This window comes from Otolemur garnettii, unplaced genomic scaffold (genome assembly GCF_000181295.1).
Source record: "Otolemur garnettii isolate 467f Iridium unplaced genomic scaffold, OtoGar3 scaffold00038, whole genome shotgun sequence".
In the NCBI taxonomy this organism is placed as follows: domain Eukaryota; kingdom Metazoa; phylum Chordata; class Mammalia; order Primates; family Galagidae; genus Otolemur; species Otolemur garnettii.
Genome location: NW_003852433.1, coordinates 8,783,336 through 8,808,298, shown reverse-complemented (window position 1 = coordinate 8,808,298; position 24,963 = coordinate 8,783,336). Strand labels below are relative to the sequence as shown.

The following is a 24,963-nucleotide window of genomic DNA, read 5'->3' as shown; positions in this document are numbered from 1 at the left end:
TTTTTTTTTTTTTTTTTTTGGTTCAGGGGTTTGTTTTTAGTTTTTGAGACAGAGTCTTACTCTGTTGCCCTAGGCAGAATGCAGTGGCATCATTGCAACCTCAAACTCCTGGGGCTCAATGGATGGATCCTCCTGCCTCAGCCTCCAAGCAACTTGGACAACAAGCATGCACCACTATACCTGACTAATCTAGTTTTTTCAAATTTTGGTACAGACTTGAGGTGTGGAGTATCTTGCTGTTGCTCAGCCTGGTCTTGAACTTTTGAGCTCAAGCGATCCTTCTCCCTTGGCCTCCCAGAGTGCTAGGATTATAAGCATAAACCACCATGCTCAGCCTAGAATGTTTTTCAAGGGCCTGAATACCAAGTAAATTCTCTCAAGTCAGTCTCAGGTCTGTAGAACAGGCAGGTCAGATACTGGAGTCCAAAGAGGTAATGCAACTCCAGCTCCTTTTCTAATATCAACCTAATAATCTACACCTTTCCAGATAAGTTTTCTAAAACATCAATTTTACCTACTGTCCCTGTACATACAGAACTTAACTCTCAAGAGTTAGGGGGCATTTTGAACAGCAGCTTCTCTAACCTCTTTGTCCATTTTACCTTGAATCGGTAATTTCTAGAGAAAGAATAAATGGCCAAGTCCCTAAAGATTTTGTCTAGGTCACCAAGTGGCTCAGTTATGAAATCAGTCTTAAAATGTAAGACGATTTTCTCTTAGACCTATCCTTTTTTGCACAGTTGACTCCCAACAGTCACATTTTAGTACATTCCAACTTTATTAGAAGATTTTTTAATTCTAATCTTTTTTTACTTTGTCATCTTTTTTTCCTAAAGTATTCTCATTCTTGAGCTCAACAGCTACCCTCCTGCCTTCCTAATTAGCATGTGGAATACGGTTTAATTTTTACCAAAGATCCAAGACTTAAAAGTGACATTTTGAGCACTTGGTTCTTAACACTTAAGGATATTTGGTTCAAATGCTCCAGTGATTAATTTAAATTTTGCTGCATAGGATTTGAGATAAAGGAGGTTACATTTCATCAAAATATTTCAAAGTAAAAAAAGATAACAAGACAGTCTGTAACAGAAAGGAAAATGAAGGGAAAAACAAAATAAGCATTTTCCCTTCTTTTTAAGCAAACTATATAAAATGCTCCTACAAATGTTTTGTGGAGTATTAACAGGTACTGAACATAAAAGGATGCTATGGTCTAGGAAATAGTTGTGTCCCCCCATCCCCATCCCATCTCTCTAGGAGTCACACAGTGGCAGATGAAGGCTCCAAAATGTTGCTTACCATTTTATCCCAATATTTCCCACACTTATAAGGACCACAAATTGTTTTTTAGTGTAACTCCTACTAAGCTATCTTATTCCATTTTGTTACCATCTTGTTTGAATTCATTTTAGAAGCTGATCCAAAATCCACCAGCTTGATGTGCCCCGTTCGGTCAATGAGAATGTTCTCCGGTTTGATGTCTCTGTAAGAAAATTTGGACCATGATTTAGTGTAGTCAGCAAGCAGGTGCTAAGCTAGAATCTCAATTCAACCAGGACTCTAGTTTAAGTATTCTGTTATGCAGACCTCCTCTATTGACGGCTATAAATGGTTAGCATACATTTTGCAAAACAAATTTAATTAAAAAGAAAAAAGGGGGAAAGGAGAGGAAAAGGGAGAAAGAGAAAGCAAAAAAATATATACATTTTATTGGATGGATTATATCTCCTAAAACACGCATTTTACATTACAAAAGCTAAGGCCAAAAGAAGGCAGGAAATTTGCATACAGCAAGACAACAGAAAAGCTGAGACTCTCAGATTTTGTGATTCCTGGTCTAGCCATCACTGTGTTCCCACAACGTTCTCAGATGCACATAAAACATCAGTTGAGTGAGGACAAGAAGAAATATTCATTGACTGAGGATTTTGTGGAACATTTTTATCAATTACAGGCAGTCTCCAAGTTACAAACATCCAATTTGCATACAACTTGCACTTACGAACAGGGGCTATTACAGTAAGTCCCCGAGTTACAGCCAACTGACGTGTGATTCACACTTACAAACGGAAGCTGTAACAGGTAATAGGTTATGTAACTGTTCCAACTCACATACAAATTCAACTTAAGAACAAACCTACAGAATCTATCTTGTTCATAACCCGGGGACTGTCAGTTAGAAATACAACCCCATAGCCTTCCACTCCTATATGGTATGCCATAACCTTCTGCAAATTCAGATTCAGTTTTTCTATCAGACATCCATTAATACATTACTACATTAAAAGATTATAAGAAAACTGGAGAACACCACCTTTCTAGATCTACTGCACTGTTGAACCACTAAGCTGAGATGCCTGCCATTTTGGAAAGTTTACTTTCTGCCAGTTATAAGTGAGATTGGCTAAAAGTTGGATGGAGTGTTTTGATCCTGAAATCATTCATCCACTCATTTCCATGCAGAAATTCTCAAGGGATTAATGGAGAATCCTCAGTATGCTACCTGAAAGTCTTACTTACCGATGTACATATCCCATCTGATGGACACTGTGAACAGCCAAAATCAGTTCGGCTAGGTAAAACTGAATCATATTTTCATCTAATTGGTCCTCATATCTGTTCAATAGTGACAGCAAGTCCCCTCCTGGCTGATATTCCATGACCTGTACAGAATGCCAAAGTTATTAATTCTTCACACACCCAAAAATAGAGAATGCCTCAATTAGATCCTCAAATACTGCCTGACGTGTTGTAATTACAGTGTCTTCACAAAGCAATGAAGATGTGTAAGACATATTGTAAGTCACATAGGAAGAGGTCCCTGCCCTAGGGAAATTACATCTGTTACCCAAGAGAATCAATATAATGAAAGACTAGTCCCAGATACCACGCACAGAGTTTGCAAGGCAAGCTTGAAAAGTTGAATTAAATCCACCCACTCTCCACCCACCCAAATCTACACCCCAGACATTCCCTAAGATTTGGTACACAGTGTAGATGGGTATATTCCTACAGGGCAACAAACTCTCTTGTATCCTTTTTGCATTCCTCTCAGCACCTAGCAGAATATAGAATGTTTGCAAGAAATGAAATACAATCTTTTCCTTTTGCAGTGGGTGTAGAAGGCAACTGACAGCCTCTATTAAAAATTTAAATGTAAATATATACCCTTTGTCCTAGTACTTCCACTTCTGACAATTTATTTTACAGGTATTTACAATAGTTTACAGATAAATAGATTCTCTGCAGCCCTGTTTACAGCGGGAGGGAATGGGACCCTAGAAATCACCCAAATATCCATCAATAAGAGATGGCTAAAATATGATGCAGTATCTAAACAATGAGATACGATGCATATATTAAAAGCAAGTGGATTCAGAAAAGTTAAAGCCCTTTTTTGAGAGACAAAAACGAATTGTTACATGTATGGGTACATATATAGGAGGAAAATATTTGAAGAATATAAAGCATCAAGTAAAATGTTTGATTAGCAAATAAAAACTTTTCTACCCCAAGGAGTTAAAATGTTTCCTCCTTTAGATGCTAACCAGCTAGGATATCCCTGAGTCAACACCTGGCCTTGAGGCCAGGCAGCCTAGGGGGACTTTAGACTCCAGCTGGTGACTTCACTCCCTGCCTTTCAGTTTCATCCTCTGTAAAAGAGGGATAAGACTAATCCCTCTGCAGCATTGTATCAGGATTAAGACAAGGTCCTCAGAGAGCCTGGCACAGTGCCTGGCACCAACATGAGGTCCTCAACATCAATTCTCACCCTTCTCCCCACTTTGTTGCTGATCCTTTAGGCTCTGGCTGGTGAGAAGCTGGAGCCCACTTTGACCATTGCCGCAAACTTATTAACCCTTACTGAGTTCTCCTCTCCTTTGCTCTGATTTCCCATTTTATTAGCCATGCTATAAATGTCTTAAGTTGTCTCATATGCTTTCTCAGGGGAAAAAAAAAAAGGCAAGATCTGAATATACTTCTTTTTAAAAAAAAAACACTAAATCTCACAAACTACTGCATTCCAAAAGCCAACTCTGGGATGTGAATTCTCACCATCATCCTCCAAACTCCTGTTTGCTTTTAGTCCAGAATTAGAAGAAAGCTCTAGACAAGTCAGAAGTGGAGCATCTGCACATAGCCTCAAAGGCCCCAGGCTGATCCAGTAAAAATTCCAGGAAGTGTGGCCAGCACCCAATCAACTCCAAACCAGACACCCCTAGAAAAGCCAGTGACTTGCATGTCCTCCCCCAGGGCTCCTTAAAACCTGGGAATCTACTCCCCATTCTTCACACAGCAGACACTCAACCAGACACTGGACAATTAACATTTGGAGAGTAAGGCTGCATTTGCACAGCAATAGCTGGGGTAAAAAAATGATCTGTGAACTCACAAGAAGAGTCACACTTAGTGAGGCAGCACTTAACATGCGTTCTTTATTTCCCCAAATTCACAGCAGACATTAGCTACTCATGTTAGTCCTCAAAGAGCCCATAGGAACCACCTGGTTGCCTGTAGCTCACCCACTCATCCCAACCTGGTTCTCCACAGGCCCTGGGCATGTGGGTGAATGCTAATTTGTATGTCTGTTTTAAATATGTATTTCCATTAAAAGGCCTTAAATGTCCAAAAAAAGAAAAAGGAAAGAAATTCACAGATAATAACAGAAGTACTTATACTTTTAGTACTGACATTTCTTAAAATAAGAACAATGCATATTTATGACGACACTCTGCAGTTATAAATTTCCTATAGCTTTATTAAGTATGTGAGAAAAAAAACCCAGTATGGCTTATCAATTTAAGGCTGAGAAAGTCAAGTGCAGAGCAGCCACTGGCAACTTTTAAAAATTCACAAACTGAACACTGCTTAGTACTCAACAGCTACCCATGAAGATTCTATTTGTAATGAGCAGTAAAACAGTTCAGAAATTAAGAACAATCTCTTAAAAAGGCAAAATAGACATGTATTCTTTGCTTATATTCAGACGATCTCATTTCCTAAAATGAAAATCTCCCACCACCACCAAACTAGATCATTCTGTTTTTTTTTTGAGACAGAGCCTCAAGCTGTCCCCCCGGGTAGAGTGCCATGGCTTCACTGCTCACAGCAACCTCCAACTCCTGGGCTCAAGCGAGTCTCCTGCCTCAGCCTCCCAAGTAGCTGGGACCACAGGTGCCCACCACAACGCCCAGCTATTTTTTGGTTGCAGCCATTATTGTTGTTTGGCGGGCCCGGGCTGGATTCGAACCCACCACCTTGGGTGTATGTGGCTGGCGCCTTAGCCGCTTGAGCCACAGGCGCCGAGCCAGATCATTCTTTTCTAAGAGTTTAACAATTTTCCATTTCTTCAAACCCAGGGTTGATTGAGAAAACAAGCAACAAAAATTACAACAGCTGCTAAGCAGCATGTGAGGCCAAAATAAACATACTCAATGACAAATCTCTAAATAGACTGGGCCCTTATCAAAGAAACTAATCAAACTTGACCCATCAAGACAATTCTAGATGACTCATACTAAAAATTCCAACTATTCTATTCCATCAGAACTTAGTCGGGACATTTACTGATTAAACTGGGCTATCCCAAGATGTTATGCACTATGTGCATTCCCTAACTATACTACTAGGGCATTCTGGTATGAATGGAGCCCCTGGGGAAGACAGCATGTGTAGGGCCAACCCAGGCTTCATAGATCATCACGCTGTTGAGCTTAAAGACACAGTGAAGACCTAGGACTTGATTACTTTCAGAAAACATTTTTGGTTAAAAAAAATGTATTAAAAGTTTCAAAAAATAAAAGGGTATCAAGGCCAAGCATGGTGGCTCACATGTGTAGTCCTAGTACTTTGAGAAGCCAAGGCGGGAGGATCACTTGAGACTAAGAGTTTGAGACCAGTCTGAGCAACACAGTGAGACACCATCAAAACAGAAAAACTAGCGGGGCCTGGTGGCATATGCCTCCCAAGTCTTAGCCACTTGGGAGGCTGAGGGAGAAAGACTGAGCCCAGGAGTTTGAGGTTGCAGTGAGGTATGATGATGCCACTGCACTATAGCTCTGGGCAATAGAGTAAGACTATGTCTCAAAAAATAAATATATAGATAATAAGCATTACAAAAGGATAAAGTACATCTCTTTCCCATCCTAGGACTGACTCTAGACTTCATGGATTAAGGTCCATGGGCAGGCCCCAGGAATCTGTAGTTATTAAGGAGCTACTGGGGGTGATTATGATGTAGCTAGCCAAACACAGCATTGGGACCCACTGCTGAAAAGGTTGTGAAACCAATACGGCTCCCCACTCCAACCTAGTTCAAAGTCTCTACAGCAGAGGCGATCTTCAATGAAATTCAGCTTTAATATATCCATCACTCCTGCTACTTATATTTTTTCAGTGACTACCTAAAGCCTTTCTGCATATCAAGACAAGATCAATGACAACAGAGAGCTGGAAAATAACCAGTCCATCAGCACCAAAGCAACCATCCTCCATCCTTACAAGGACTGAAAATGTTTCCTGCACACAATGAACAGCTGCAGGTCACCCAAATGATGATCACCAAGGCACAGTAATCAAAGGCCTTGGGAGGCAGGGGGAGGGAAGAGTCCTAGAGTGAAACAGCTCTAAACAATGTGGCAACCCTGCTGATGGCAGAGAAAGCACAGCAGCTGACAGACCAGCCTGGCTTGGAGCTATAATGGACTTGCTCTTTTAAAGGAAAGATTTTTGGGCCAACAGAGACAGACCCTTCTATGGCAGCAGCTGCAGATGCTAATTAAAGGGCAAATCTTACATGTGTTCAGTTTGGAAGGAGCGGCTGCTTCTCTGCTGGTGTCTGCATCTATACCCCAAGTATTGAGATGGCAATTTCCATCTACTGTGTCACTTTTGAAATGAAGGACAAATGTGCGTGTGCACACACATACATGTTCACCCATCTGCATGCTTGTGAACATGAGCATGCACACATGGGGGAATATGAATATTTAATAGTTTTTTAGTATTCTATTTCCATCCACATAGGGTGTCATTAGAAGCACTGTGCTAGCCAGCTCTTAGTAATGTTTCATGAAATGCTTGCACGTTCAGCATTACTAAAAGTGCCTGAAAATGTAATCATACCATTAACATCACTACCTGCTCTACCCAGTATTCCTGATCTTTGGCATGGGATCCTCTAACAAGTGTTGCTCCTAGTAGAGACCCTATATTCTTCTTCTTCTTCTTCTTCTTTTTTTTCTATTGTTGGGCATTTATTGAGGGTACAAGATACCAGGTTACACTAATTGCATTTGTTAGGTAAAGTCCCTCCTATAATTGTGTCTTGCCCCCAACCCTATATTATTCTTCTTGAAGGACAAGATGACCAAAAAAGGCCCTTTATCTCAAAAAATATGAATCCCAGCCTGATTCATCTGTTTATTCAAAATATCTTTATTGACTACTGCATCAACCAAAGTCTTGGCCACAAACAGCATGCTTAAACCAGGTAACTGAGAACATTAATTAATGAAAGGGCTATTTACAAAGATGAAAGTTAGATTAAGGAAAATAACCATGAGATGATGAAAGCACCCAGGGGCAGCAACGGTAGGGGAATAGGAACCATCCCTGAGCCTGAGAGAACAAGGAAGTGATCTCACACGTGTACACTATCACTGAAGGGAAAAAGAAAGAAGCCATAAGTGGAAACTAACAATAGCTTAAGTAAGTTATAGGATGACGGTTCTCAAAATAAAGTCCCTAGACCAGCAGCAGTGGAATCACCTGCGAACTAGTTAGAAATGAAAATTCTTGGGCCACACCCCAGGCCTACTGAATCATAAATTCTGGGGATAGGGCCAAGCAAACTGGGACAACGTAATTAAATTGTGGCTCCTAAAACAGTAAAACTCTAAATGCACTCATTTGAAATATGCCTCAAAACACCAGGAAAAAAACAACTGTTTTGAAGGCACAGAGAACTCAAAGAACCTCCCGAGGCAATAACACACCCAGCAATTAAATTGAAGTCAATAAGAGATATTAATATCTCCTTGCGCCAATGAGAAAATTAAAGCTGAAAAGAGCCAAAGACTCTGGAGAGACCAAACGAGAACACAAGAACCAATATTCTAAGTCACACCCTCTTTCTGATGGGCAACTGGCTTTCAAACTCTGGCTTCAGAAGCAGCAACACGTGAACACGCCTGGTTGAGTTTTGAGATATGCTCGAAAAATGAGATAATCTTAGCTGAGAGATCAAAACAGCACATGTCTTGCTGTCAAAACTTTCATAAGCTGCCACATTTCACTAAAGTAAACAATGAAGTTGTATTCATTAACTCTCTCAATTCCCAATGATAGGATAGGCTGATATTCATAAAGACCCTGGGGTCAATTCCTAGAAACACCCCACTTCCAAAGTGTCCCTCTGTAGGAAGGAAACACTGCCCACAGAACTACACAGGTATGGGTTGAAAGTGAAGCAGGAAATGTACAGAACTAATCCTAAGCAAGATATCAGAACCTGGTCCTATTAGTAGCGATTAGGGATGAAGCAGCGTAACGTAATGCGAATTATACGTAGCGATTATGGATGCAGCAGTATAACGTAATACAGAAGGCCTGTCTTCAATCCCTGGCTTTACCTTTATTATCTACAAAAGTTTTAACCTCTATGGCAGACTATTACCGCTCCCCCCCCTCCAAAATCCATCCTTCCCCTCCTCCACTGTAATAAGAATTTTAGCTGGATATAAGGCACACAGCTAGACAGTAATTCCCCAGTCTCCCTAACAGCTAGATGTGCAGTCACATGACTAAGTTCTGGCTTGAAAAAAATGTGAGATGAAATGTTGAGTCCAATTTCTATGTTATTCTGTGTAAAAAGAATTTGCTTACTCTGAATTTCTGCTCTTTTTTCCTATAAGTCAGCTGGAACAGACATGAAATGGCCCAACTTCAACCATATAAAAGAGGACATCATCCTAAGAGATGGGAGAGCCACAGGATAGAAGGAACCCGGGACCCTGAATTATCATAAATAATAGAGATGCTCCACTAGCCTGGACTGAATGTTAGGGTCTCTTTTTTTATAACAGCTGTGCCTACAACCTTAACTATATAAATCTTTACATGTGACTGGGGAAAAACACGCAGAATGAACATAGGGAAGTCACTGTAAGATCACAGCAGGAAAAGGAAGTGCATGGGTCCATCGCAGGCTCAGACCAAAAGCAGCCTGAAGAGAGCCAAAGTGAGAAAAACACCAACACAAAGACTCCCACAAAGAATTGAAATACAACAATCCTACAAGTGGTGGGTTGAAAAACAATGAGTACTTTGTAAATATCAGCTCCTTCATGGAAGGACACTGACAAAGGCATCTGTTACCCAGAATTGAACAGATTTAGTTGTCAACCAGATCAACAAAGCACTGTTTCCATGGGCTCCCTGCCAGAATACCGGACTAGCCTTGTTATATAGGACCAGACTTTACAATACGTCATTGCAAATGTGAAATTCTTTTTTCCAGTTTAATGTGAGGGTATGAACAATTAGATTACAATGTTTGCATTTGTTAGATAAAGTCCCTGTTGCAGTTGTGTCCCACACCCAGGAGGTGTGCCATTTACCCTTCCACTGTGGCCATTAGGTGGAAGCACACCAATCCTCCTTCCTCCTCCCCTCTCCCCAGTACTTGAACTGAGTTTTTCTCTTGTGTGGGGTATTAGGTCATCTACTGGCTTCATATTAGCATTGAGTACAATGGATACTTGTTTTTCCTGGATGGGAAATTTTTAGCCATCAAAATTCAAAAGAACTCTCCTTCACTTTTCTCACACTGCACTCTAAATTTTAAAAACCTTACTAGGTCTATCTTGAATTACACACTTTAGAAAACCAAACTCCCAGCCAGGCGTGGTGGCTCACACCTGTAATCCCAACACTCTGGTAGACCAAAGTTAGGATATATTGCCTGAGCTCACAGGTTCAAGACCTGCCTGAGCAAGAGCAAGACCTTGTCTCTAAAAATAGCCAGGCATTGTGGTAGGCACCTATAGTCTCAGCTACTCGGTAGGCTGACGCAAGAGAATCGCTTGAGCCCAGGAGTTTGAGGTTGCTGTGAGCTATGACACCATGGCACTCTACCAAGGGCAACAAAGTGAGACTCTATCTCAAAAAGGAAAAAGAAAAAAGAAAACCAAACACCCACTATTAATATGATTTCTATAACACAATAAGTAAATTTGTATATAAATCAAATTTCTATGAAATTAATCATACATTCATCTAATAGATATTTCTTTTTTTGTTTGTTTTGGTTTGGTTTTTTTGTTTTTGTTCTAGAGAGAGACTTGCTGTCACCCCATCTAGTATGCAGTGGCATCATCATAACTCTCTGCAACCTCCAACTCCTGACCTCAAGCAATCCTCTCACCTCAGCCTCTCAGAGTACTCGGATTATAGGCATAAACCACTATTCCTGACCTATTAAATGTTTCTTAATCATTTACTTGGTAAAGCTCTACCAGGAGCAAAAGTGACATTAATTTCTCCCTTTATGGAGGAAGCAGCTTCATGAAGAGAACAACAGCTACCCATGAAGGGGAGAGCAAGGTGCTATGAGCATGCAACAAAAAGGCACCATCCCAAAAGTACGGGGTCCAGGAGGAGTTTCTGGAACAAATAACATCTGATCTAAGCCCAGAGAAATAAACAGGAGTTAGTCAGGTAATCAAGGAAAGAGTAAAAAAACATGCAAAAAGGTCAGAAGTGAGGTCAATGAACCAAAGGAAGCTCAGGACAAATGTAAAGGGAAAAGAGAGAAATGGTAAGTGATGGGACTGGGGATATATGCGGGAAAGGCCTGGTAAGCCACATGAAAGAGTCTGGACTTCATTCAGAGGGTAGCAGGGCATCTTGAAAGGTTTTAACAGTGGGATAACTTGGCTGCAGTATGTGGAAGACCTGGGAGGAAAGCCAGACAGATGGCAAGGAGAATACTTAGGAGATTATCACAGTCATGCAAACAAGAGAAGATGGAGGAATGAACGAAACAGTGGAGGCAGGGCTGGAAAGAAGGGCCAGTCAGGAGAGACATACTACAGGAGGTAGAATCCTATTGCTTTATTTCATTGACTTAAAATGTATCTTCAATTAAACTACATTAGCATTTCAAATTAATACGCAGCTGCCAGGGGAGCATGATATGTAAGTTTCCCCAAACTTCAAAGGTTTAGTGACCTAGAAATGGCCAGCAGGTACAACGGAACTTCAGTCTACTTCTACCCATGTAGACCTAAGATCCCCTTATCTGGTAGCAAAATGTGTTTCCAGAATCAGAATTTTTCAGATTTTATTAAGACAAAGTGGTATATATACTTCATATTATATAACACTCTCAATAGGATCAGGGACATCACCATAATCAAATGCATTCATAATTTTGCAGCAAACTGTGTGGAGAGTTACACTCAAGGGAATGAATAAAGACTGCAAAGAACCTTAAGAGAAAGCTCAGGTCAGATTTTGCCAAAACTGAGTTCGAGTCAGTTGTTACTGCTAAAAAAGTAACAAAAGACCTTGAACTTATTCAGAGCTCTGGGTATTTCAGAATTAACAGATAATGGTGAGCATATCTTAATTTGTATGCTAAGTTTGGATTTTTATATGAAAACTCTGCCTTTTGGAAGCATTTTACTCCAAAGTATCAAAGTGCTTAAAAAGAAAATCCAGCCAGTTGGATGAGAGTTTTCCAAACTGCATATTGAAGCAATACGCTGTATCCCATGATAGAATTAATGTACACAATTATGATTTAATAAAAAATAAATTAAAAAATATATATTTTATTCACACAAATTTGTATCAAAATCAGAAAAAAAAAATCCAGACAAGAAAATAATTACAAGCTTCCCTCAGTAACACCAAGTGAACTACTAAAGAAAGGTGTAAAAATGTCATTGAACCCAAGTATCAATGTGCAGAGGCAACCAGAACTCAAAAAAAACAGCTGTTTTTCCCATCTTCCCACGATGGCAGGTGGGAAAACTAAGCAGAAGCTAAGGATGGCAACGCCAGTGACAAGATCAAGAAGGAAGCCCCACAGCCAAAAAGCTTTAAACAAGGAAGCTCCCTACAGCTGGGAGCCTATCCTCGCAAAGAAATCAGCAATATTCCCAGTTCAAGAGGTATTCCATCCAGGAAGGCTCTGTCCCAGCAGACGTGCATAACAGCTACATCTGCAAGTAAGAAGAAAATGAACAGGAAGGTTCTTTCTACCATGACAGAGCTAGGTGGTGGTAGTAAGAACGGTGACACCAACGTGGGAAAATCTCAAAATGTTCTGAGAGAACCCTCCTAAAGATGTATTTTGAAAACTATTGAGCCATAATAAAAAGCACCACAAGCCAGGCTTGGTGGTTCACACCTGCAAGCCCAGAACTTTGGGAGGCTGAGACAGAAAGATCACTTGGGGCCTGGAGTTCAATATCAGACCTGGTCAACATGGCAAGGCTCCCTCTCTACAAAAAAAATTAGAAAGTTATCTGGGCCTAGTGGTAGGTGGCTGTAGTCCCAGGTACGCAGGATGCTGAGTTAGAATTGCTTGTGCCCAGGAGTTAGAGGCTACAGTGAGCCGCTGCACTCCAGCCGAGGAAACAGAATGAGACCCTGTCTTTAAAAACATAAAATAAGGGTGGCACCTGTGGCTCAGTGAGTAGGACACCAGCCCCATATACCGAGGGTGGTAGGTTCAAACCCAGCCCCAGCCAAACTGCGACAAAAAAATAGCTGGGCGTTGTGGCAGGCACCAGTAGTCCCGGCTACTTGGGAGGCTGAGGTAAGAGAATCACCTAAGCCCAAGAGCTAGAGGTTACTGTGAGTTGTGATGCCCCAGCACTCTACCAAGGGTAAAAAAAAAAAAAAAAAAACACCATAAAATAAAGCACTACAGTAACACATAAGACTTCCAACCACTGCTGGGGCCCCTGTGATCATCCTCACTAGCTATAGGGAGGCAAACAGTGTTTTCCCTGGAGCAACTGAGCAGTGGCCTATCATACCAGAATGGACCACTAAGTCCTCAACTGAGTTCCTTTACACAGACACTCAAAATGTGTGAATGCCTCAACCAAAGTTGATACTGAAAATCCCAAAGCACTTCAATAATACTTTTTTTTCACTTTTATTCCTAACTTTTTATTATGAAAATTTCTGAAATATGTATAGAGTGAGTTCATTGAGCCCCTGAGTAGTTATCTTCTAGCCAACAATTATCAACCAAAAATACTTATTTTAGGTACATATTCCATTGAAGTACCTTTTTGTGTCAAAGTATTTTAAAGCAAATCCCGGATATCATGTTATTTTGCCCCTAAATATTTCAATATTCATCCTGAAGGACATAATCTTAACTGACTACAATGCCAGTACGATTGCTAAGAAATTAAGCAATATATAATTCCAAATGCATATTCAAATCCTCTTATCTAAAAATGTCAAAGTTTGCTTGAATCAGAATTCAAACAAGGTCAACTCATTGTACTTTTTAAGGTCAATAGATTTTTTTAAATTTCAATATATATTTTTTAATTTTTTATTTTAATTATTATGGGTACATAATAGTTGTCTCTATTTACAGGGTACCTATGATATTTTGCTATAGGCATACAATGTATGATAATCAAATCAGGGTGACTGGGGTATACATCACCTCAAGTTAACAATGCTTACATTTTTTCTTCCCCTGAGACAGGTTCTCACTCTGTTGCCAGGATAAAGTGCAGTGGTGTCATCATAGTTCACTACAACCTCAAACTCCTGGCCTCAAGTGATCTTCCTGCCTCAGTCTCCCAAATGCTGAGATTACAGGCATGAGCCAACACCTATCCAATGTTTAATTTTAAGAAGCAGCTACATGAGACTAGACATCAAGAAGGTAGGCTTTTTTGGCTCGGTGCCTATAGCTCAACCGGCTAAGGCGCCAGCCACGTACACCTAAGGTGGCGGGTTCGAATCCCCAGCCCAGACCTGCCAAACAACAATGACGGCTGCAACCAAAAAATGGCCGGGCGTTGTGGCGGGTGCCTGTGGTCCCAGCTACTTGGGAGGCGGAGGCAGGAGACTCGCTTGAGCCCAGGAGTTGGAGGTTGCTGTGAGCTGTAATGCCACGGCACTCTGCCCAGGGGGACAGCTTGAGGCTCTGCTCAAAAAAAAAAAGAAGGTAGGCTTTTCAACCCAGAGCAAGAGAAATATGAGTTCATAAAGCAGTGCAAGGCAGACCAAAAAACTATGGACCCTCAACTGTTGCCAAAAAATCAGAGCCCTTCCTAACTGCAGGACTATCTGTGTTCTGTGATGCCTTGAAAATGAAGTTTATCCTCATAAGCTGGTAGTTAAAATATCCAAAACAACCATAATAAACATGAAGCAAAACAAACAGTTCTCTTGCTGTTTCAAGAGAACTTCCTTTCTGGGAGCTAACGATGAAGCCCATTGATACATCCAAATGTGAGAGGCTCTGCAAGATGCAGGGAACACAAGGCACACGCTACAAAGGCAACAAATGTCCTAGAATGTCAGCAACCTTCTCAACACGCCACGGTCAACTGAAGGAGAGGCCTGCATGCCCCAGGTCTTAAGCAAGGAATGCTTCTAAGTCCATATTCAAGGAAAAGATAGTTCAGGCCACAAATACAAGAGGCTTGGCATTGGTTCTGAAGAGCATTTGGTCATTTCAAGGTCAGTCTCTCAACGCATTCATATAAGAATGTCTTCACTCAAAGGCTGTATGGGGCCAAGGAAAACCTCTCTACAGGAACTGGGCTCTCAACTACTATGAAACCAAATAAACTGTTTATTCTAGGGCAGAAATAAAGCCAGTAAAGTCCCCAAAAAAACACCCAGTGGCAGTTCAAGATAGAAAGGAGTTCCACCTCTCTCTTACCCTTTTCTCTTACATGAGCCTTTGTAAAAGTTTATCTCTATTCGGGGTAACATGATAAACATGTTTTAAGGGCTGAATTAGAAAACATAAATTGTTTTTAGGATACACTGTTTTAAATATAGGGATCTAGGCTGGACACAGTGATTCACATCTGTAATCCTAAGCACTCTGGGAGGCCAAGGCAGGTGCATTGCCTGAGGTCAAAAGTTCAAGACTAGCCTGAGCAAAAGCAACACCCCATGTCTACTAAAAATAGAAAAAACTAGCCAGGTATTGTGGCAGGTACCTGCAGTCCCAGCTACTCAGGAGGCTGAGGCAAGAGGATCACTTTAGCCCAAGAGTTTGAAGTTGCTATGAACTATGATGCCACAGCACTCTACCCAGAGCAGCAGAGTGAGACTCTATCTCAATAAATAAATAAATATATATATGCATACATACATATATATGTATATACACACATATACATATAAAGAATGAATTAATAGATCTAAATCTCTTTATTTACATATATAAAGAATGAATGAATGAATGAATAGATCTAACCTCCCAAGAACCTAAACAAGCCCAAAGTGAATTTTAGCATTCTATAAATTACACTGTATGCCCATCAGGGAAAACTATGCCACTGTTCAAAAGAATAAAGTAGACCAGTACATAATGGCATGGAAGGATGTCTGGAATAAACTGCTGAAAGGCAAAAGGCAAACTGAAGAGCCAAGTACAGAGTTACATGCCATTTTTGTAAAACAAACTATGTACGTGAGTATATAGAATTTTTCCCCGCATGGGGATAGTTAAAGGCAGAAAGAGCATGCACAAGCTTTGTCTCCCTAGGGAGAGGAATTAGAAGAGAAAGTAGAGGACTTTCCTGCAACTTCATGCATGTCTGCAGTGTTTGCATTTTCTTATAATAACCATGATTTTCTTACTTTTTAAAAATTAAAGCAAGATTCTATAAACGGTAATAACAGACTATGCTCTATTCCCCAATAAATGACTTCTCATTATTGCTCTGTAAGCCACAGCTATAATACCCAACAATAATGGGTTAGCTCTTAATCTCTGTAACAAGGAGAACAGGGAGTCACCTGAGAGTCAGGAAAGCAAGTGAATGAACCTCACAGGCAAGAACTATATTCAATACTATGACAGGTATCTGAGTATCAGAGCACTAGGCTAATTCTAAAGAGATGAATACAAAGACTCACCAGATACAGGTTATTTTTGTCCTGAAAGGCATATTGTAATTGGGGAATCCAAGGACTTGTACTTCGTGATAATATGTTCCGTTCTTCCTCAAAAAATGAAACCTAGGGGAAAAAGAAACCCTTTAAACAATTAGAAAGAACCAACCATATGGGGGTTGGGGAAAGCCTTTTCCTCTGTCCTTAAGCCTAAACTGATGTTTCTAGCTTAAAATAAAAAGCTAACATTTGGCCCAGCATTCCACAAACCTCAATCCCTCACCCACTTTGCTCATAATTTTTGCCAGCTCCATATATTGCCTACTCAATTATTTATCTATCATCTTTCTCAAAGTTAAACTCACTCTCTTTAAATCTAAATATCTTTCTCTTCCTCTCCACCTTCCCTTCCTGAACAATTCAGGCCTAAAGCCATTAGCTAGAGCAGGACAAGGTTAGCATCCGTGCCAGTTATAGGAAGAGAGAGCAGTGGTGGCCCAGAAGAGGTGCCAGACCCAAGCAGAGTGACAAGGGCAGCAAACGTGTGGGGGCCACCCCATGTGACCACATAGGGCCCACAGAGGTGAGGAAGACAGTCACATGTAGGACAGGTTATGTGAACCCACTAAGAGAATGTGCAATCAAGCAAAGACAAGAGATTGGATGCACACAGATTCATAAAACCAGCAAAAATATCAAGGGTAAGATGTCGGAGAGAAGAGAGTTACGAACATAGAAAGGGTGAAAACTAAAATAAACCCTGTGAAGCTGGATTGGAATTGGAGGGATTGGTGTGAACTCATGAATTTCAATGTAAGTATAGAGGACTTCCCTTATAATTCATGCATGCCTGCAGTGAAAAAGTTTCGACTTTTCTAAAAATTTGTGACTTTAAATAAATATGGATATAAATATCTGTGTATATGTATATGTGTGCACATGATGTACGTAAGTATACTGTATACACACATATGTATTCCTTAGCACTGTCCACTGGAAGGGTCTGGGAGCAATGACATCCCAGTAACAGTGAGAAAAGAAAACCCAGCACCCAGATCTTGGTCTCTAAATACTATTTTCTGCTAAAAGGAGTAGGGCTCCTTGGAGAAATGACTGACCCTAAGGCTGGGGCAGGGAAAGTAAAAGCACCATAAGACCCTGAATATCTCTTTATATCAGGATCAAGAAAGTACTTAAAGTATGATGGGGATATGTCCAAAGGACACAAAAGCCAACCTGAAGAGATTCCTGTTAGCCAACCTGGGGACACTTTGAGTATGAATATCGTGACAGAAACTGACTGTAACTCACTGACTAAAAAAGGAAAAGCAAGTCCACACAGATACAAATAAATAAGTGAATGCATTGAAAACTTTATGAAAAACAGGATTCTTTCCATCGTTTGAAAGGGCAAACAAACTCATCTAATTTCCAAGGTAAAGGAGTAGCATGCAGAGGAGAAGCGTGGAAGGCACCACCTAAATCAAGTGGTCAAAATGACATTGTCATGAATGGGACAAATTAAAAGTGAGAGTCTGGCTCGGTGCCTATAGCTCAGTGGCTAGGGCACCAGCCACATACTCCAGGCTGGCGGGTTCGAACCCAGCCCAGGCCTGCTAAACTACAACAACTGCAACAATAACAAAAAATAGCCAGCTGTTCTGGCAGGCGCCTGTAGTCTCAGCTGCTTGGGAGCCTGAGGCAAGAGAATTGCTTAAGCCCAAGAGTTTGAGGTTGCTGTTGTGTGTGACACCACAGCACTCTACCAAGGGTGACACAGTAAGACTCTATCTGAAAAATAAAAATAAAAGTGAGAATCACTTTGGGATGCAAGGACAGCAGAGAATCTTGTCTGGTATTCCTGCCAAAGATCTATAACCTGAATCTAAACATGAGTGACATCAGACAAACCTGAATTTTTAAAGTAACTGGTCTATAATCATAATTGTCAAGATTCTCCTGGAGAATGCTAGGTAGGAAAAATGAAAGTATTATGAAGTTAATGGGAATCCAGGAAAAATTAAGGAGACTAATTTTTTAGACTGAGGGAGACTAAACAGCAAGGACAACTAAATGCCAAGTATTATTCTAAACTAGGTCTTTTTATTATATCTGGAAAAACCTGAAAAGGATCAGAGGATTCGATGGTAGCAATATATCATCACTAATTTGGTGATTTTGATGATCTTATTGTGGTTCATAGAGGATTTCCTTGTAGGAAATACACACTAACATATTCAGAGGTAATGAGGCATCAGGTTGGCAACTTATTTTCAAATGGTTCAGGGGGGAAAAAGTAGTTATACTTTATGGTAGTTAATTCTACTTGTCAACTTGGCTTGGACATAATAACCAGTTATTCAATCAAACACTAATCTTGATGTGTTATGAAGTATTTTGTAGATGCAGTTAACATCTACAATCAGTTGACTTTAAGACTGTCCTCAATATCCTGGGTGGGGGCCGGGTGCGGTGGCTTACACCTGTATTCCTAGCACTCTGAGAGGCCAAGGCAGGTGGATTGCCTGAGCTCACAGGTTCCAGACTAGCCTGAGCCAGAGCAAGACTCCATCTCTAAAAATAGCTGGGCATTGTAGCGGGCACCTGTAGTCCCAGCCACTCAAGAGGGTGAGGCAAGAGGATCACTTGAGCCCAAGAGTTTGAGGCTGCTATGAGCTATGATGCCACAGCACTTTACCAAGGGTGACAAAGTGAGACTCTGTCTCAAAAAAATACCTGTGTGGGCCTCATCTAATCAGCTGAAATGCTTTAAGCGAAAGACTGCAGTATCCCCAAGGAAGAAATTCTGCCTCAAGACTACATTGTGTGCTCCTGCCCATATTTCAGACTTTCCAGCCCTCTACAATCATGTACATCAATTGCTTGAAATAAATTATATATGTGTATATATGTAAATATAGTCTGCGTGTGTGCATATATATTTCTGTGTGTATATATAAAAGTTGTCACATTAAACTATCTCATACAGTATAAACAGCTTTATCCTGAACCATATGAGATATATATACACATGCAACATACACTGAATATATATAGAATAATATGCACACAGAATATATGTATATACATAAAATATACATAGGAGATATATTCACATACATACATAGACATATCTCCCCTACTGGTTCCATTTCTCTTAAGAACTCTGACTGCTACACTATACTTGCAACTTTTCTATAAATCTGTGATTGTTCCAAAACTTTTAAAAACTTAATTTTAAATATACATTCTTTTATTTAATTATAACAAGCACCTCTGTGAAGGTCACAGGTTTTGAGATGCTAGTTAACATTAAACTATTATAAGTTTTTAGCCTGTCCATGTTCTACCTAAAATCATCTGATTTAATATACCCAGTGATAAATGTGACACACGTGGCGAAATACCAACCCAACCCCAGTAATTCACTGCACTTGATGTGCTGATACTTTTATTTTTTCCTGGCACATAAAGGGCATTCAAAGAAGGCTGGCTGAACTGAAGAGTCTACACCTTTATTTGCTTACTACTGGCTTTGTCTACCCTAAAGCTTTCACTGAAATGAGCAGTCTCTGAGGACTTCCTTAGAGAAAAACCTGAAAAGGATCAGAGGATTCAATGGTAGCAATACATCATCACTAATTTGGTGATTTTGATGATCTTATTGTGGTTCATAGAGGATTTCCTTGGTGGCCTCTCCCAGGTGACAAGCCTTGTTTGCAGGCTACTACCTCTGTCTTCCTCCACTCTGACATTTCCATTCTCTCACTCCCTGTGTTGGCTTCTTTCTTCTGATGCCCTTAAATTCCAAATCCTCACATGGCTCAGTTAAAGATTCTACTTTTTTGGAAGTTAGGGTCTCACTCTGTTGCCCAGGCTAGAGTGCAGTACTATTAACATAGCTCACTGCAACCTCAGACTCCTGGACTTAAGCAATCCTCCTGCCTCAGCATCCCAAGTAGCTGGGACCACAGGAGCAGACTACTGTGCCCAGCTAATTTTTGCATTTTTCTGTAGAGATAGGGTTTTCACTATGTTGCCCAGGCTGGTCTCGAACTCCTGGGCTTAAGCAATCCTCTGACCTCAGCTTCCCAAAGTTCTAGGATTACAGGCATGAGCCACCACATCTGCCTTCTTTCATATGCATTCTCTTAAGGAATGAATGGTTGGTTTTACTCAGCTCCTGTATGTGTATAAACTCTGAGCCCACACCTCCTTTTAGGTCATTTGCCTGGAGAAAGGCACACTTATTTGAACATCTCTACTGTTTGCCTGCAGGGCAGGATGTTGGATTATTTTCTTTTTATATGTGCTATTTCTCATCTAAAACCTAAGCATCGCAAGGTCTGGGCTATATCTAATGCCACACAACAAATAGAACAGATGCTCAGTGAGTGTGAACTGATGATAGGTAGTTCTTACTTAGGAGTTAGGAGGCTGAATAAGCATCTTCCACTCCTTTCTTCTTACTTGCCACAGCTTGTCACTTTTCCTTTCTATTATGTTGTTCACATTTTATTTCTAAACACAGAGGCCACATTATTCTCAGACTCTGACAAGCAGCTTCCTGCCCTCTACTGCTTCTCTGATTGGAGGCGCAAAGTCATTGAAGTCCTCAGGGACCAGACTCTGACCCCAACCTCCTCTTCCAAAAGCCTACAGAATCTCCAACCACCTCACAAGGTCAGCTGCAATTCAAAAAACGGTTGTTGGGGAAATAGCGAGCTATTATGTAATACACACAAAGTTTCTGTGTGGTATGACAAAAAAGTGCTAGAGGTTTACAGTGATCATGGCTATACAACATTGCAAATGCACTTAATGCTATAATACCACCAAATTATACACTTAAAAATAGTTAAAATTGTAACCATTTAAAATACATTTTACATTATGTACATTTTATCACAATAAAAACATTTCTTTAGATTTCTCACCAATAACTTCCTCCCCACACAAATGTCCTCATTTCTTCTCCCCACTTCCCCGTTTTTCTGCAAGTAAAAAATGACTCTCTGAACTTCAAGGCTAACTCTCTAGACCACTGCGCGCGCGCACACACGCGCACACACACACACACACACACACACACACTCTCCTGCACAGCATCCTAGAACTCAAACCTCCAGAATGTCACAGACAGCCACACTTGTACTCGGCACATTCTCATCACTTCTCTGCCTAGAACCCGCATCCCCTCTCCTCTGTGAGAACTTTCCCTAACAGTCCCTGGCCTCACCCACATACCTCTCATCATCATTAATGAATTTGCTAATTGCTCTCCCACTCTTGTGAGAAGTTAGCTGGTAAGTACCTCCTTTACATACTTGTTTTTTTCCTCCCCCTTCCAAGGTTGTTTTTAAACCCTGAGTGTAACAGTCACGGAACTTCAATTCCTTTTGCTAGCTTCCCACAGAGCTGAGTACATTATCGGACACATGACATGCACTAGAATGTCTACAAGTAAAAAATGACTCTGAACTTCAAGGCTAACTCTCTAAAACACAGCAAATGAATCGATACATCTAGAGACAGCGGCCTTGTTTAAAAGAAAGCAAAATGCCACAACCAAAAAAATAACTTCTTACCTGTTCTCAAGCAAGCAACTCCTTAGCCACATAACAAACAATTTTACTTAATTTCTTCAAAAGCCTGTTTTCAAATCAAATACACATGCCCACAACACAACTATCTAAAGCATGTACAAAAGCAAACACTGTCTGATTCACCCCACCATCTGCATAGTTTGAATCCCCAGCTGATGGGCATGAAAGATCATCTTAAATTCATTAGTTAAAAGGCCAACTTAGCTCTGAAATAAAATACAACTATAGAAACAGGATAAAGAAATGAAAGGGAATTTGTGAGCCTTCAAAATTAATATCTGTACAGGAGGAAGAGCTTAGAACATGAGAGACCTTTTTGTCCATGCAACTGCAATTAAATACAGAGTCACAGAGAAAAACTTGCTCGATCCTAGAAAGAGCATTCTGGTACAGAAAGAGGTAAACCATGATGTTAAAATGCTCCTACCTGCTCCTGGGCCAATAAGGCCTTCTTCTTCATGACTTTCATGGCATAGATGTCCCCAGTTGCTTTCTCTCTTACCACCTGCACCTCAGCAAAGTGACCACAACCTACAAGACTTCTGATTTCAAAGTCCTTTGCCGAAGGCTGGAGCTCCTGTAACTCAGCTATGGTATCAGAATCTGCAAAAGATGGAAAAGTCGCTCCCAGGTAAATATAGCCATTTCAAGTCCAGGCATCTTTATGAAAGAAAAGAAAGAAAAAATTGTTCTTATGTCTTCCCTCACAGTCAAAGACATTTAGTCACTTTCTCATCCATCATGAATAATTATAAAATCAGCACAAAAGTGTTTTTATATGTTAAGTTAAAATTAAGGGCTCCAGAAATTCCAAAGTACGGTTTCCATGGTAGCTATAATTTGAATCTCGTAGACTTAGAAAATAGACAGAGAAGATACAAACTATGCTTTTCTTTTTCCTGTCTGAAGGCTGCAGGGCAGTGTTTGGTCAAACATGCTTACCAGCATTAAGACTGCTCTAGAATGAGACATAAGCAACTTGATTCTCCTTTTAATAAGCTTTGGAGTTGGCTTTCAGATCATTCCATTCTAACTACACGTGTTCTGCTTAGTTTCATTGCATTTACCCAGTTTTATCTCCCTGGGTACTATTACTGACAACAATAAAAATGCCTTTCTTGCCTTAATACGTGACAGTGCTTAAAAAGAGGGGACAGCCACTGCACCCAAAGAACCAAATGAAGTCCTAGACATTTCCTTTGCAGGGTTGACAAGGCACACATTGGCATGGATTTGCAACTATCTTTTTTTAACAAACGTATATTTCATTCCTTTTCTGAGTCTAATCTCTCAGTCAGAGATCCTCAGCGTTCAGAGTATGGACTAAATGGATGGAGGATTTGGAACCTGACATATGCTTATTAACACCCTAGATACATTAAGCTGAGACTTCACTGGATGTGTAATGATGCTACTGACTTGCTAAAGGGGCATTAGCAGTGTCTGACCTAAAATTTTAAAACTGCACATGATGGGGAACTGCATCATATACAGGGGTTATGCAAAATAAAGGCAAGTGACGCCTACAGTCAAAATTATCCTGGAGAATCCTGCAGGAAGGTGCCCCACTGAAAGACCCAGAGACTGCCTTAAAATCCCACAGGGACACAAGAATCTTCCAGGCACTGGAAGGGATGGCCATTTCAATAGTTGGGTAACAGAGAAAGTTAGGAGCTACATTCTAGAGCCACACTCAGCTCTGCAAGTTGTTCAAACAATGAGAGAGATGAAGTCAAACAAAGAGAAAAGCCCAGTCACTGAATGGCCTTTTTAAAATTTTGAGATAGAGTCTTGCTGTATCATGTAGGCTGATCTTGAACTCCCGGGCTCAAGCAATCCTCTGGCTTTGGCCTCCCACGTAGCTGGAACTACAGGCAGAGACGAGCCACCACATCTGGCTTTGAATGGCATTTTGCTGAGTTAGCTGATGCAATGTCTATTGTTATTCCCACCCTCTTTCTCTGATGCATGGGAAGAATTGAATTCTTTTGCATCACAGGCAAATATGCTGAGCTCCATTGTACTGAGAGTCTTACAAGTAACAGACCACACCTGCCAGTTCCACCAGTCATCCTATAGACACCTTCCCTTGGTCCCCTGGGGAACCAGGCAAGAACAGTGGGTGGATCCACATGAATTCATCATGACTACTGTAGAAACTAAATCTAGGGCACCTACACAAAGAACATCATGCAGAAGCAAAACTGAAAGCAGCACAGTATTTTCCTTTTGCCCTGACAACACTGTGCCAAGCCCTCTCCTCCTTCCTGTGCACTTCCAAGTTTCCTTCAGATCAAGTATTTGAGTTTTGAATTGTAATTCCCCAAATACCCTGGCTTGCAACTTTCTGGGTTAAACCAGATTTAATTATTGCTCCTATACAAAGCCAACCTCTCTTAATTCTCTATTAGGCCTTGAGTTGCTTACAGTGTTGTCCAACTTAATAACTCTGGATCTGTCACTGGTGATCACCGGGCATCTTAATCACGCAAGGAGACTGCTTTGCAGGCAAAATCACTAACATACTTTCTCAGAATTCTGAGAAACTATGTCAAATCTCCATTGTTTTTACCCAAAGGTTTTTAGATTTTCAGGGCAAACAGGTAAGATACTAAACTCAAGCCTTATGACTATTATAAAAAAAAAAAATCTGTCACAACTTCTCTCCAGACCATCTGTTTCTCTGACCCCCAAACCACATCATCCTTCATGTCTGCACATTTAGTTATAGTATTTAAGGGCCTGGTGGGTACCGAATATGGAAATGGAAATGAAGACATAAGGAAGTGTAATGAAAATGCCATCAAAGAATGACTTTGTTGGACAAATAATTGGACTCACCAGGCAAAAGGCAACATACCTGAGCTATATCGCTTCCTTTTTTGAAACTAGATAATCCAATCTTTCAATTTCTAGGAAGCAATCCATCGTTTGTGGAAACTCTTGCACATGTGCTCAAAAAAAGACATATATGAACATGCTTATAATGTGAACTATTGTAATAGAAAAATAATCAGAAATAACCTAAGGTCTATCAACAAGAAAGTGGACACAATTTATAAGTCCACCCATGTAAAGGAAGATGGGGCACATGTAGAAAGGAATAAGGTAGTTCAATCTCCATTAGAAAGTATATTCCTTACAAACAGGGAATTTTGTCTGTTTTCATCACTGCTGTACCCAAAATGAAATCTGGCACATAGTAAATGCTCAATAAATATTCATTTAGCAAATA

At 40.5% G+C, this 24,963-nt stretch overlaps 1 protein-coding gene across 3 annotated transcripts in view; it reads right to left on the bottom strand.

Moving 5' to 3' along the window:
• CIT (citron rho-interacting serine/threonine kinase) overlaps positions 1-24,963 on the bottom strand; it is a 181,704-nt gene that overhangs the window by 148,010 nt on the left and 8,731 nt on the right. For all 3 annotated transcript variants that reach the window (XM_003789925.1, XM_003789926.1, XM_023513311.1), the window contains exons 3-6: positions 22,156-22,331; positions 16,147-16,248; positions 2,521-2,663; positions 1,390-1,483 (exon numbers count right to left, since the gene is read on the bottom strand). In XM_003789925.1, the coding sequence (XP_003789973.1) occupies positions 1,390-1,483; positions 2,521-2,663; positions 16,147-16,248; positions 22,156-22,331 (515 nt within the window). The remainder of the gene's footprint in view (positions 1-1,389; positions 1,484-2,520; positions 2,664-16,146; positions 16,249-22,155; positions 22,332-24,963) is intronic.